A 14,670-nucleotide genomic window follows, 5' to 3' on the forward strand; every position below is an offset into this window, starting at 1 on the left:
ATTGGTTAATGACCTAGCAGATCCTTTTGCCTCATTAAAAATTTCCAAAGCTGCCTCTCAAGCCAGTCAGCACCTTATGCTACAGCTGTAGAGGTAGAAAGGACATGTGATGTATAAAGAATTTGTGACTTGGTCTCTGTGATTAGAACAAAACTGCAAATTTCCAAGCCAGAGAGGAAATGGTAGAATGATTTCCTTTGCTGCCTTTACCAGTCTGGAAGTAGCTGGATAACATGCCTGCAGTTCAGGCTTGGGAATAGAATGTCAAAACGTTCTTGTGAAATGAGTTGGCTTTGAAAGAGCTGCCCTTTCCAGGTTACTGTTTCAGTGTTGTGCAGTCACAGCAGAAAGAAAAACTAGGAGCACTGAATGTAATCAAAAGACATAGCATTGTGCTTTCTGACAATATTACAATATTGGGTTTTGGTTTTGTGGGTTTTGTGTGTGTGTGTTTTGTTTTTTAAATTTTTTTTTATTATTTTTTGACATTACCATCATATCTGCAATCTGATAGGGAAGCAGACTTCTTCTTAGTAGCTTTCAGAAGTTGGTATGTGCTTTTTCCCCTGCCTTTGTCTGCCTCTTTCCCAGCTGCTGAGTGGGACCCAGGCAGAAGCAAGTCACCATCTGGCTCAGCTCTGATTTGCCAAAGCAGTTGCTATGTGGTTTATTTGAAGTTATGACAGAATGCTGACTTCGGGCTCAATAACTTAGAAATTTCATTTATTCAAACTGATGCTCTTTAGAGCAGCACAACGAGTTCTGTGGGTGATATGTTAAAGAAGACATAGACCATATGCCAGACATCTGGGGGGAAAAGGCTAAATATGTCAGACAGTGCATTATGTCATGCTCACAAGGGAGAAGTGAGAAGAGTGCTTTCCAAAATACGATCTGCAGTTTGGAAAATGATTCTCACCGTGTCATAAATGGACTGTACAGCACACTTGGTTGATGTCTTTACTTCACACTGAAAACATTTCCTCCTGAGCTTCTGCAGTGCCTCTTTGAGTCCTTTTGTCTGTTGGTGTAATAAAGAGGTTGAAGAGAAGCTGACCTGGTGAAAATTTCAATTTGTTTGTGTTAGAAAGCTGTTAGTGATGGCAGGCAACAGTTAATGACACATCTGCTCCCTTTCTCCAAGCTTTGACATTGATGGAGTAACTGGGCTTGAGATGAGGCACAAAGCTGAAATTCCAAATCTGCTCATATTTATTACTTGGTAATGTTCTGTTTACATATGGTTTAAATTAGGACAGAAATGTATAGAACAGTGAAATTGTCTTAGTGCTTAGAGCTGTTAATTTTTACACTAGTAGCAGGTTTGCTTAAACAAACAATGGTTATGATTTTTGACTGGGGGTTGTGTCCTGTGTGTACAATTGATCCTACTCCCAGTCTTGTATCAGTTACAAATTAAACCTGTTTGGGAATTTTCAGCAGTGGTTTTAACTGGATTGTCCAATTCCAAAGATAGTTTTGATCAGAGGGATTTCTGTGGTCAGATGGAGCTCCCACCCATGTAGGATAAATCTCTGCAGCATCTCAGGGGTCAGGAAAATAAGTTTTGAACTGTGAGTGACAGCTTTGCCATGTGTGACTCAGACACTCTCTTGGCACTGGGCTTCTTGGTTTGCAAGTTGTGACACATGGTCTGGGGACAGCCTGAGGATGGTTCTTTGGTTTTGCAGCTGCTTGCTTCTTTAGTGGATGAAATATTCATTAGGACAAAATGAAAAAAATCTTTTCTTGCTGCTAGGGCATTCTGTGAAATGTTGGATACACAAGCAAAACTTTCTACTTGTTTTTTGAACTCTGACATATTTTAATTTTAGGAGAAGATACTGAGATATACTCACCTCATGATTAAAAAAAAAAATCCGAACATATCCAGTGTGTTTGGCTACAAAATAGGCAAAGACTTATATATGGTAAAACAGTACAAATGTAAGTGTGATTGTGTGAATAACTACATAGACAAGATGTGTGCATATGGTCAGTCCCTACTGGTCCTGTATAAATAGTGACAAAGGATGGTCTTTCATATATGGTTAAAATATGTAAGGGGCATTTAGTATGTAGTTAAGATAGATCCATGGCAGTACTGTGTGTGTGCTGAGTTAATCACGTGGGGCCACGACCAGCTGGATTATAAAAATTGAACATAAATCATGTGAGGAGCCTCTTGTTACTCAGCTGGAGACCCTGCTGCAAGTACCACTGCAGTGGGTGCTGCTGCTGCTGCCCCTGGACAGAGGCTGGCTGTCCTGTTGGGAAGAATTGATTCTCTGTGCTGGTATTCCCCCACACCAATAAATAAACCTCACCCCACAAATGGGATGGTCTTTCCTCTTTCCCCTGATTGCTGCCCTGTCTGTTGAACCCTGTCCCATCTGGCTGTGTCAGCCAGCAGGGAGCAGGCAACGTGTGCTGCTCCAGACAGAAGTCACAGGTTCTTGTCCCCAGCCAGACCACTCCAAAGCCCTGTGCTCAGTACTTACCCAGAGCAGGGAGTTGGCAGGAGCTCCCCAGGGCAGAGGTGACACCCCCCTGAGCAGAATGACAGCCAAAGATTCACGAGGCAAAGTTCCTTTGATACTGTGGGGAATTTGGTGGCTCTATTTTACTTCTTTCCCATCAAGAAATAAGGTAGTAAAGTAAGAAAGACACATCTCTTAAAAGTCCTTGACATCAGCTTTAGCTATGCTGGTGCACTGTTTTCACTGTGCATGTAATGCTGCTTCTCATCTCCAGCTGTGCTCCTTCCTTGTCCAGTCCCATTCCTTTGATTTCATGGTTGGAAAATGTGCTGTATGTTCTCTCCTCTGTCCCAGGAGAAGATGGTGAAGAAGTAGCCTGCACTCAGAATGGACAGGTGTACTTGAACAGGGATATTTGGAAGCCCTCACCATGCCAAATCTGTGTCTGTGACAATGGAGCTATTCTTTGCGACGAGATCCTGTGTCAAGATCTGCTGGAGTGTGAGAACCCCCAGGTGCCCCCAGGAGAGTGCTGTCCTGTGTGTCCCCATACATCACGGGATTTTGACCCCACCATAGGTAAGAGCCTTTTCTAGTCTGAAAGGAGAGACAGCCCAAAGAACTAGGGATCTTGTGATACTGAAGTTCCTAAAGGTATTTTTATGGTGAACATATAAGTCTGAAAATAGTAGATACTTGGCACTTACCATCCCTCTTGGGCTGCACCATAGCTGACTCAAAGCAGTTTGCTTTAGACTATAAGTCTGATATAAGCCCAAATGGCTTTACAGCTAAAAGGTTGATCTGAAGTCTGTCTTGGTATTTTGAGGAGGTTGAATCCTTCTTTCTGTGGTTCATCTGAAAGATAAATATATATAATAAACATATTAAGATAAATATATTTTGAATACATAACTATGTATGATAAGTGCATTTTATGAAATGCTCACTTCAGGGTCCCTCTAATAAATGTAAACTGAGTAAATTTAAAATGTTTCCCCAAGGTGAAAACATGGATCCTTTTGTGAGAGATAAAAGAAGTGTGAAGTATTATTGACTCCCTGTTTGCATATTTTCTGTTATATACCTTAAAGATTATGTCTTTTATAGTCCAGTTTTTCTTCCTAGAGAGACTTGGATAAAGGAATCCCCCCTCCATTTTCCTAAAAGAAAAAATTTTACCTTGCAATTAAAGCTCCATAATACTGTGTATTGAATTATTAGAGCTACATTTAATGTATAATAATTAATTTGTTCAGGACATATATTTGCTGTTGATCAGCTTAATATTGAACAAAGTAGTGATAAAGACCAAAGCAGGGACTTGTGTAATTGAGCAGTGAAGCAAGATGTGGTGAGCATTAATAAATAGATGGTGCATCCTGCTCTGTTTTGGGAGGCATTGGGCAAACACCAGCAGGGTACACCCAGCAAATATAAAAGCAGTAGGGATACATTCCCAAATTCCTTACTGTTAGTCAAGGTATTGATAAAATATTCTTCTGAAGGATTTTTGTGGGCATGAGTGTGGCTTGACTCTGAATGCACACCCATGGTAGTGCAGGTGCTTTCTAAGAAAGAAAAGGTCAAAAATCCCTCTGTGAGCTCTGTCTTCTGAAAAATACCATGTAATATGTTGTGGATCCATCAATAGTTATTGGAGCCAGTAATAAAACTTCCCTTGACTTCCTGTCAATCATTAGGCCAGCATCTGACAATCCCCCACAAAATACTCTGCTTTCTCAAAATGTTTTTTGTTACTGTGTGCAATGAAGAAAAAGGCTGAGAATCAAAGGACATTTTTGCACAGTGTTGAGGTTCCTCACACCGAAAGCAGGGAGAGTGTTTGTCCCTGGGAACTCCCCCAGCTCCCTGTAGGCAATGCACCATCCTCTGCATCCAGCATCAGGGGTGGCTCTAGTGCATCACCTCCACTCAACTCTTACTGTAGTCTGTCTCTCAGAGTAAAACCACTAATTTCTTCTTTTCTTCTTTTGTCCTTTCTCATAGGTAGAGGAAGAAAGGTAAGATTTCCTTTACTTTTTTTGTAATGTATTGCTACTGTTGAAAGACTCATGCATCTCCTTGAAGCAAATCACAAAAATATACACATAGTCTCTGTTAAAAACATGTATCTCTTTCTCTTGGCCTTCCTCAGTGGCTAGGGAGATTGCAGTCCACATGAAAAAAACATTGGGATGCAGGCAGAAATCCTGAACTTAATATAGAGAATCCCCTGGCTGAAAATCCCTGCTGTCTACATCAAAGGAATTCCAGCTGGAGCAGTTTGGTTGTGTCGCCTCTAGCAGAGCCGCAGGCTGAGGGAAGGGACCATTCTGTCAGTGGATGCTGCAGTGTTAAAGCTTGCAGCTGGTTTTTGTGCTGAGGCTGAGCTGCCCAGTGGGCAGGAGGAATAGTGTGTCCTTGCCCAGAGCCACGGGGCTGGGGGCAGCTTCCCTCTGTGTGTGCAGTTAAACAAAGGCAAGACCTGTTCTCACAGGAGAAATTAAGGCATTCCCATAGATAGGCTTCTAAGATAGTAAGCAACTGGAAGAAATAATTGAAATAACTTTTAGATGATCAAGTACCTGCACTTACCAAAACTGAGTGCTCTCTATGCAGAGGTAGTTTATGGAAATCAATGGATTGTACCCACCTTATTATTTATTACTTGATAAGCAAGGCAGGAATTTTTTTTATCTTTGCGATGTCCTCTTTTTTTCCTTCAAAAAACAATTACCCCTGGTAGGTCTAAACGCAGTTATTTAATGTAACATAAAATCATTGTCAACCCGTTCAGCTCAAAGAAAACTCAATTGTCAGTAGCTGTTGTCCTTTACTCTGAAGCTATGCAATATCACTGTCTCCTGTCCCTAGGCTGCAGATGGATTTCTATATCCATGGATTTGATGATACATACTTTCATTTAGTATCTTGAAGAAATGGAATCTAAATGCTGCTCAGGCTCTGTGTTTCACAGAAATCATCCAACAACAGGACTCCAAAGTATTTTCTAGCTCTTTCTAGCAGTTCTAACATTTTTTTAGTTTAATTCATATTTCAGACAGTATGTTATGCAGCTAGAGGATAATGTTAATTTATGGCCTTCATTTCATCAGTATTAAAATAATATGGATTATATGTCACAGGTACTTTAATTTAGTCTTGCTGTATTTTTAAGGAAGCCTTACTTTTTATCACAGTCTCAGGGATGGTATTGGTGAAACTTGTACTGTTAATTGTACTTGCACTTCTTTTCTGGCATCTGATATTTTGGTATGTTTTTCCTACAGGGACAAAAAGGAGAACCTGGAATAGTGCCACCTGTAAGTCAGTATTTTGTTCATCCATCAGCCCACCCTAGAAGGAAGCTCACATATTAGTGCTTTAAAGCAGACTTGCAGTAATGAAGTAAATACAACAAAACCATACAGCCTAGGAATGAAAGGAGTGGAATTAAGTATGCTGTTTCACATAGGTGACATTAGAGATTCCTGTAAGTTTTATGGCAGAAGAACTAAATCTTTATGGTTAGATTTTTGTAAAAATGTAATGGGAAATTAGAAAGGGGTGAAATAAAATTCCATCTAATAGTGTTTAGAAAGGGGTGAAGTAAAACTTCATTATGTATTTATTCCTTTCTAGTGTGAAGATAAACAGTTTTAAATAATCAATAGGTTGAGCCTAAATCGTTGTAATTAACTTATTTATTTAATCTTTTTTTTAGAGGAGCAGTGATACTTCTAAGGTTTTTTTTTTTTCACATCGCTAATAAAAAGACTCCAAATTGGAAAAAGATAACCAGTGGAAATTATATTTACTACTTTTTTCCCCCCTTTCCCTAAAAAGCCTTTTATCTTGCTTGGTACTTTAATATCCTGCCTTGCTATTTTCTTTGCAGTAACTGATTTTCTGTAGGGCAGTCAGGACAAATGCAGCCATGACGTGTGGTGACTTTGATTTCTATTCCCTGCTCTAGGTTTCAGGCATACGAGGCCGCCCGGGACCAGCCGTGAGTACTTTTTGATCCTCTGCTTCTCTCATGAGGCATCTGCCACTTTCTGCCACGTCTGGTCTGTGTTGTGAGGGTGGTGGCCAGGAGGATCTTCCATGCCCCAGTGGGGATAATCTGCAGAGCCTCTGGCTTGTGGCAGGCGAGAAGATGATGGGATGCTCTTCCCAGTGCTGGTTCAGCCCGTGGCCAGAGTGAATGGATGTGTGCTTGTAGCACGTGGCCATCTGGGGCCTCTGGGTGCTGGGGAATGCCTCTCCAGCAGGGACAAGCAGGAGGAGCTGCAGGATGCTCCGTGCTGTGCCTGAGGTCCTGGATTAGCTGGGAAGGGTGTCTCAGACCTGTACATCTCTGCATGAAGAGCCTCCAGCATTCAGAAAACCTTTGCTGCATTGACCCGCAATGCACGTGGAAGATGAAACAATTTTGTAGATCTCTGCATCATGGTTCTACTCCCTTCAGGCAATGTCCAGTTGAGAAGAAATATTGAATACTTAGTGACTGCAGCTGTTCTCTACATGATGATTTAGAAAAAAACCCACAAATTAATTTTCAAATTAGCATTTGATTTCATATTTGCAGAGCTTTGTTAATCATTAGGTAGTTTAAAAGAGTTAAACCTTAAAAGAGTTTAAAGTTTAAAATATTTTTGGTCTTTCTTTTAGGGACCTCCAGGCTCACAAGGTCCACGAGGAGAACGAGGACCAAAGGGAAGACCTGTAAGTTATTAAATATCTCAGAAACAAAGTACCTGAAGCAACCTCAAAAGATTAAATGGCTTTAAACTGTCTCTATGTCTTCTAGAGTTACCAAAACTGTCCTCGTATTTTCCAGGAATCAGGTAACAAACAGGAAAACATTTCTATTTCATCATTGCTGGGGTAGATTGAAACCTGAATATTTTGAGAAATTGTCAGAGGTTTAGCAGTAATTCCACCAAAGCCATACTTTCTCAACAAACATTCTCAGCCATACCTGGAACATCACGTTCCCTTGATTAGAACTCGATGGCTGTTTGCTGGTGACTGCTGTGCAGCAGTAGCAGTGTGAGCTGTGTGGCTCAGAGCACTGCAGGGAAGACCAAGCTCAGAAGTTAGCAGGAGTTAATATGTGACTACATTTGTTGGTATGCTGGTGAATAATGTAACCAGGATTGCTCAGTGGAAATAAAGACTTCATAAGGGAATTTCGGTGTCTGTGTCTGCGTGTGGAGAACCACAGAAAGGCCAAAAAGGAGTGCCTGAAAATACCCCAGATGACATGTTCCTTTTGGAGAAGCTGGGTCGAAGAGCAGAAGCTGCTAAAAGCAGATTGGAGAGTCGAAACACTGTAATTTCAATGTGGATATTTTCCTGTCCCTCAAGCCAGTGCTGAGCTTAGACACAGGCCTAAACCAGACACTCTTGCCCTGTTTCCAGTGCGTGCCTGTTGTCTGTGGATGGTAATGATGTTGTTAAAGCAGTGCAGTAAGTGTGTAACCTCTTGGAGATGCTTGCCAAGCCACTGCTTCTTTTCAGATCTCCAGAAGACATTTGGCAGAAGAATGAGTATCAAAATGTTTAGTAGAACCCTGGGAGTAGTTGTGAAGTCTTGGGGCTCACAGGGAAATCTTGACTTGTGTTTTCTGCATGAGGCTGTGTCTGAGTTGCTTTCCTAATGTTCAGTATTGTCAATGAGATGCTAAATAAATGCTCATTCCCTGCCATGCATCCCTTGTGTCTCTACAGGTGGCCACAAGCACCTAAAATCCCCAAAGCCTGTAAATGGCTTTGAGTCCTTTTGACACAGGTTATTATTGTGCTTTTAAGGATTAAGAAAGGATTGAGAAGCAGTAGCTCATTTGCAAATGTTCCATCACAGGTTCTGATGAGCTGTGTGTATGCCAGAGGTGGGTCTGAGATGAAGAGCACTGCTCCCAGAGATACAGTGACTGCCAGTGCAGGGCTTTTATTTTCACTTGTAGAAAAGAAATTTTAGCTCACACCTGCAGTTTATATTATGAAAAAAAACCCTCATGGAGTAGATAACCTTGTGCAGACTGCCTTTGTAAAATTAATCTGGTTAAATACATTACTGACTGGGTCATTACTAACTCACTAAGCACATTTCCAAGCTGTTTACTTATTTCTTCAGATTGTTTTTTGTTGTTCTTTAAAGTCAGGCTCCCCCTGACTAGTGAGCAGAAAGAACTCAACCTCGTTATGGACCTCCACCTTTTACAAAAGCAGCACCCTTGGATGTAAAATGAATTCAGGAATATTAGCATATTTTTTGCACCAGATTCTTTGCTGGTGTATCAGTGAGGGACAGCTAGGGGATAGCATGGCTGTGTTTTCAAAATGCATCTCGGGAGGGGGAGTTTTGGAGCATAATGACGTTTTAGTTATTAACAAATGGTCTTTTGAAGACACAAAATAAACTTGGACATCTTCAGAACTGTTCATATGTTTTTCTTTTTCTGTGGATTTACACTCAATTTTACTTGCAGTAGCAGTTGAAGTAGATAGAAGTTTGGGAGTGTCCTTCCATGAGCCGCTTTTTCCTCTTATTTTATTACATGCAAAACCTTTAATTGTTTCCTGACCAGCAGCAGCCGTGGGCCAGAATGAGAAAAATTGTGTGTTTAAATGGTGCCACCTCGTGGCATTTTTGAGGATAGTTTTCCTTTTTCCACTTTTTTTTTTTTTACCTTACTGACACTGAACTGGTGAAAGAAAATGAAGTTGGTTTTTTTTTTTTTTTGTCCATATAAACGTATAAATACTGTAAAATAAATAAAATCATAACCATTATTTTATTAAAAAAACCCCACCAAACTGGCTATATGGCACTAGTTAATTGCTACCTACAAATACAAACATGCATTTTGATGACATTTTGGTTTTGAGGTATGCAGTTTGAAGCAGCTTGAGTTTTGGTGACTAAAAGTAGGTCCTTTTCAGAAAAGAAATTTTAAAAAACCTTTTTATCTATTAGATTTTGTTAAGGTGTCTTGTGTGGGTGTTGAAAACCAGCAATCCTACAGAGACTTGCCAAATTCTTTATAGGCAATTGTGGTTTTGTGGAGTTTTTTTCCTCTAATGCTTAGTTTTCTTTTTTGTTTTGAGAAAAAGCAAATGAAATATCTCACTCTTTTCCTCCTTGGGATAGTAAGCACTTTTAGCTTTGGCACTTGTGTTTATAATAGAGGTATTTAAGAGTGAATTTTTGTGCTAAAACCTTCTGCTTCCATCCAACATGCACAGCTCCTTCTGTGAACCATACTAGTTCAAACTCTACCACTTCAGACATAAATTCCATTAAATCCTTCAATCTGACTGTTAATTGTGTTTGAAAAGATGACTCAGCGAGCCAGGCTTCTAAAAGTTTGTTTAAGCATCCTTAAAAAAGGAAGAACTTGTTATATAGTCTAAAACTTTTCATTGCCTTGGTCAAGCATTTTATTATAATGAAAAAATAGTAACAAGCACTCTAAAGTCTGTATTGATGACTGAAGCATGTCTGTATTGGCCCCAGTACTACACATTTTGTTCCACCAATGTTTTATTAGCTGCCTCCATATTTAATTTTAGTTCTTATATGAGTTGACTGCAGTTTAGGAATTAAAAATCCCATTTAAATGAGAGCCATAGGATGGGCTCTAACCTCTTCTGTAAATACTAGCTAGAGGTGACTTCAACACCAGGTAACTTTCCCTGCATTTCTGGCATTTTAACTGTGCTGAGAATCCAACAGTGGTATGAACTGGCTACACCATCCTTGATGTCAAATAGGCTGTAAAAATCCAGCATTACTTTGGAGTTTCCTATTTACACTTATCTCAGCTGTACTCATTTTAGAAGTGAATTAACTTCATTCTGCATGATGTGCAGAGCCAAAGTGTTTTTCAGGAATAGCATGCTCCAGTATGGAATGACAGGAAGCCTAAGTTTCTAGAAAAGCCAGTGATAGAAATTACTGCAATTTCTTGAGTGTTGGATTCATGATTAGTTTGTCTGGGCTTCTGATCTCAAGGTGTGAACAGAGCTTTAGGGAGGTTGTTTGTTTGAAGGTCTTTCTGTAGAAATGCAGATTTATCCCAGAGAGGCAGCTGTTTGCCAGTTACAACAATTTCAGTGAATACCTTTGCACACTGCTTGCATTCCTGATTTTCTTTGTAGGGTCCTCGTGGTCCTCAAGGGATTGATGGGGAGCCTGGTATCCCTGGCCAGCCTGGTGACCCTGGTCCTCCAGGGCATCCCACTCACCCAGGACCAGATGGAATAAGCAGGGTAAGTTTTACATTTGCTCTAGTGAAAGTGGAGTGTTGGACCAGATCCACGTGATAACAATGGTGACTTGCCTTTGGTTCTGTGACCATGGAATTATTAAATAACTAATAATTATAATTATAAATAAATAACTAATGAGAGAGACTAAAATGTGGTTGATTATACTTCTTGCTGGAATTATTCAGACCAACACTGAGGAGATAAAGTAAGAAATTGTTTGTGAAAGCAGTGCTAGCCAGCCATAGATACAGACAAGGTATTCTGCAAAACTTCTTTTGCTCCTCCCCTTTCTACTGTACATTAATTATGGTTGATAATTAAATGCATGTTTGAATTTTTCAAGTGTATTCAGTTACACATTTATGGCTGTTTTGACACCTGTTTTGATTTCTCATTCCATTGTTCCTGAGATGTTACTGAAAACGATAATTATAGTGACAAAAATCTGCAATATTCATGTTAGTCCAGTAGCTTGCAATTTTGGGCATAATTTCATTACTTAACCACATTTCCCAATGTTTCCCACATTTCCTGAATCCAGCAAACTCAGCCCAAATAAACATCTTCAGCTCCCAGGAATCTCTTAGAATGACAGAAGTCCCAAAGTGGGTGCTGGGCTGTTATCCCACATAGAATTCCACAGAAAATATGGAAGAAAGGGGTGGCTGGAAATCTAAGACAGGAACACGATCTCCAGCCTTTAGAATATGTGTTTGGAGACCAGTCTAATGAGGAGCTACCTGTAAATGTTGGGAGATTTAAATCCACATTTGAGCTGTTTCTTGTTCTCAGCCCCTGTAAGCTCTGGCTTGCTGTGAATGAGGCTCTGGCTCTGAATGAAGCAAAATAAAACTGTTGATTTCAACTATTTGCTTGCATAGGAAGTTTCTTCCTTCTCTAGCTTATTGGTCTCTGTGAATTGATAGGAACAGGAATGGCTTTCAACTTTGCTGGAGAAGGGCAAGATGCTTAAAAATTCTAATTTGTCATCTTGAAATCAGCTACATTTTCATTTATCTTAAGATATTTATGAACTTGAAGCATGGTAAGTGAATAAAAAGGAAGACTTAGAAGACATGAAGGAATATGGTAGTTTTGGTTTAGATTTGTAGGTGGTGAAAAAACAATTAATTTAGTGGGAGGCTTTCCTCTTTTTAGGTCATTTTACACTTGTTTAATATTAAAGTGGAAATTGAATAGTAAGCCTGTAATGTGTTCATGTGGTCCTCAAGCTTTTAAAACCTCAAATTTATAGGAAGACAGATTTTGTTTTAGGGATTAAACCAAGGATTTAGCTGTTAGCACTGCAAAAGCGAGGTAAATAATGAAGATGTTATTGCATGAATTTTTGCCTTACAAACCATCACAATGACTTACAGCTAAAATTACCCATCTTATTTTTCCAGCCCTTTTCAGCTCAGATGGCAGGACTGGATGAGAAGTCTGGACTTGGTAGTCAGATGGGACTGATGCCTGGTGCAGTGGTAAGATCACTTTAGCATGTAAGAGAGGCTGCAAGTGGAGTGTGTGTCCAAAAACCCAAAAGGGAATTCACCCTCTACAGCTTCCTGTGCCTCTAGAACCTGGATGTACAGTGTGTTCTCGTAGAGGTTTGCACAGTACCTGGGGGAAAAGTGTTCTTCTGTTAAATGACATCTTCTCCCACCTCTATCTGTCTCTCCTTCTGAAATATAGCAGTTACTAACAGTAAGGTACAGGAGAAAAAGCAGCTCCTCTTGAGTCACTGCAAAGTGGCTGAAAGTTGTCAGGTATAACACAAAGCAGAATAAACAAAACTGTAACTTTTCACATGTGACATCAAATCAGGGATTTGTTTTGTAGTAATTTAAAAAAAAATCACCCAAAGTAGCTCTTAAGTCAAAGCCATGCTTTGTTATTTCAAGACAGACTTCCAGTTTCTCCAGTGGGCCCAGATTTTTCACTGGCATCCCTCACTGCTTAGATTTACCCTTTACTTTGAGAGCACTGGGGACTTAATGATAACACTGACATTTTCTACTGTCTTTTCTGTCTGTGAGAGCTGTTTTACCACCCTAAGTTTTCTCTTCTGGAAGTCTTGGGGATGTTTCTTAATAATATTTCTCTTTACATTTGATATCTTGGAAATGCTGTTACCCTCTTTGCTGATATTTTTATCTGCCACTCTGAAGGAAACCATCCTTTAGTGGTTGTACTGACCATGAGTTTGCCCACCTGAATCTTATCCAAGTCCCCACTAGAAGCCTTCAAAATCAGTTCCAGTACCATATGAATTTTGATTCTTTGCCTTAGGACTAACATTTGCAGTGATTTCTTCAAAGAACTTTTTGATGAATATCTCTCTTGAGTGAATTTGCTTTCTGAACATAAAATGATTTGTTCCACAAGTCTGTCCTACTCTGTTGCTTTCATTGTTTAGCTTAATCCTTTCACTCAGTTTTTCTCAAGTTGTTGCATCTCTTGTACCACTTCCTCTCTTATAATTCTCAAATATTATTAAATTTAATGTTCATATATCTATGGCCTTACACAAAGTCTGCTAAAGTCAGTTGGCACTCACTGTCTTTGGATTGATTCATCATGTGGTATGACATTCTTTTTTCCTTCTCTTGTAAACAGGGTAGCTGGCAGCTGAAAGACTGTTTTGTTTCTGATGTTCACTAGCTTTTTGCAGATGGCCCATTGCTAACTCTTCTACATTTGCTTTGTAAAAATTAGTAAAAAATTATTGAATTTTAAAAGACATAAGTCTTGAATTTCTATCAAAATGGATAGATAGAATGTTATAGATATTTTTTGTATTTCTAGACCCAAGATGATTACTTTCAAACAAGATAATGTTTACTTCATGTTACAAGTTACAGTTTTATTTGAAATTGTTCCTAAAAGTCCCATGAGACTTTCTAAGGGACAATCTGAGTTTTGTGTAACTAACCACAATGATTTGGAAAGCTCTTTTGGTGGTTTGTATGATACATTTAAACACATCCTTTCATTACTTCTTTTCAGCTCATGACTGAGAACAAGAAGATTAATTTGTCATAGATTCCATTATGAGATTCATTTGAGTAATGACATTCCCTTCAAGTGAAGACTGTTCCCCCCAACTCTTATTTTGTTACAACCTTTTTTCCGTGGAGCTAGACAAGACCATTTGGTTATTGTGATTCCAGAGAGCGTGAGGTTGCAGGAAGCAGCCAAGTCCATATTTTCAGCTGCTAATGAAATGACACTCCTGTGGCTTTTGGACTTCATAACTCCAGTTTCCTGAGTAAAAACCTTTCAGACTAGAAATGCTGGTGGGCACTATCAGGCCATTAGGATGAACCTTACTTGGGAAAGGTTGTTCTCCAGTGTGTAACAAGTTGTGTGTTCAACAGGGTCCAGTGGGTCCAAGAGGTCCTCAGGGTCTCCAAGGAAAACAAGTGAGTGCTTTATCTCAGGGGATTCAATTGTCCAGAGCTGAAGGCAGAGCTCGTAGTGCGTGGGGTTTGTGCATCTCTGGGGCAGTGTCCATCCTCAGTAACTTGTGGCTGAGTGCCTCTTCATCCAGAAGGGAATTTAAACAAGGGCACTGCTCCAGATGGACTCTGTACAGAGGGACTGCCTCCAAAAGGACATTTAATTAGATCTTTAACGGGGTTTTAACCCAACACAGTTTTTAATGAGTGAGCAGCAATGAAAATGGAGACTGTTCTGGTTTCGGTACTGGCATAGTGTAAAGTTTTCATTTTGTGTATGGCAAAGGATTTATCTACAGCTTGAGGGGTTTTAATATCCAACTTTCACTCATATGGAAATTTGAACTGGTTCTGAATCAGAATCCAGACTCTCCCACAAGCTGTGATTTTCCTGGTCATGGATTTTAAATTATGTCATTATGATTGCTTTTGGAATTTGCAACTGT

At 39.7% G+C, this 14,670-nt stretch overlaps 1 protein-coding gene across 1 annotated transcript in view; it reads left to right on the forward strand.

The window, feature by feature from the left end:
* The first annotated feature begins 1,982 nt into the window (after positions 1-1,982).
* COL5A2 (collagen type V alpha 2 chain) overlaps positions 1,983-14,670 on the forward strand; it is a 46,640-nt gene continuing 33,952 nt past the window's right edge. Inside the window, exons 1-9 of the mRNA XM_062506633.1 lie at positions 1,983-1,995; positions 2,835-3,059; positions 4,491-4,504; positions 5,774-5,806; positions 6,460-6,492; positions 7,158-7,211; positions 10,653-10,763; positions 12,170-12,247; positions 14,144-14,188. Coding sequence (XP_062362617.1) covers positions 1,983-1,995; positions 2,835-3,059; positions 4,491-4,504; positions 5,774-5,806; positions 6,460-6,492; positions 7,158-7,211; positions 10,653-10,763; positions 12,170-12,247; positions 14,144-14,188 — 606 coding nt within the window. The remainder of the gene's footprint in view (positions 1,996-2,834; positions 3,060-4,490; positions 4,505-5,773; positions 5,807-6,459; positions 6,493-7,157; positions 7,212-10,652; positions 10,764-12,169; positions 12,248-14,143; positions 14,189-14,670) is intronic.

Source organism: Cinclus cinclus, chromosome 21 (genome assembly GCF_963662255.1).
Source record: "Cinclus cinclus chromosome 21, bCinCin1.1, whole genome shotgun sequence".
Lineage (NCBI taxonomy): Eukaryota > Metazoa > Chordata > Aves > Passeriformes > Cinclidae > Cinclus > Cinclus cinclus.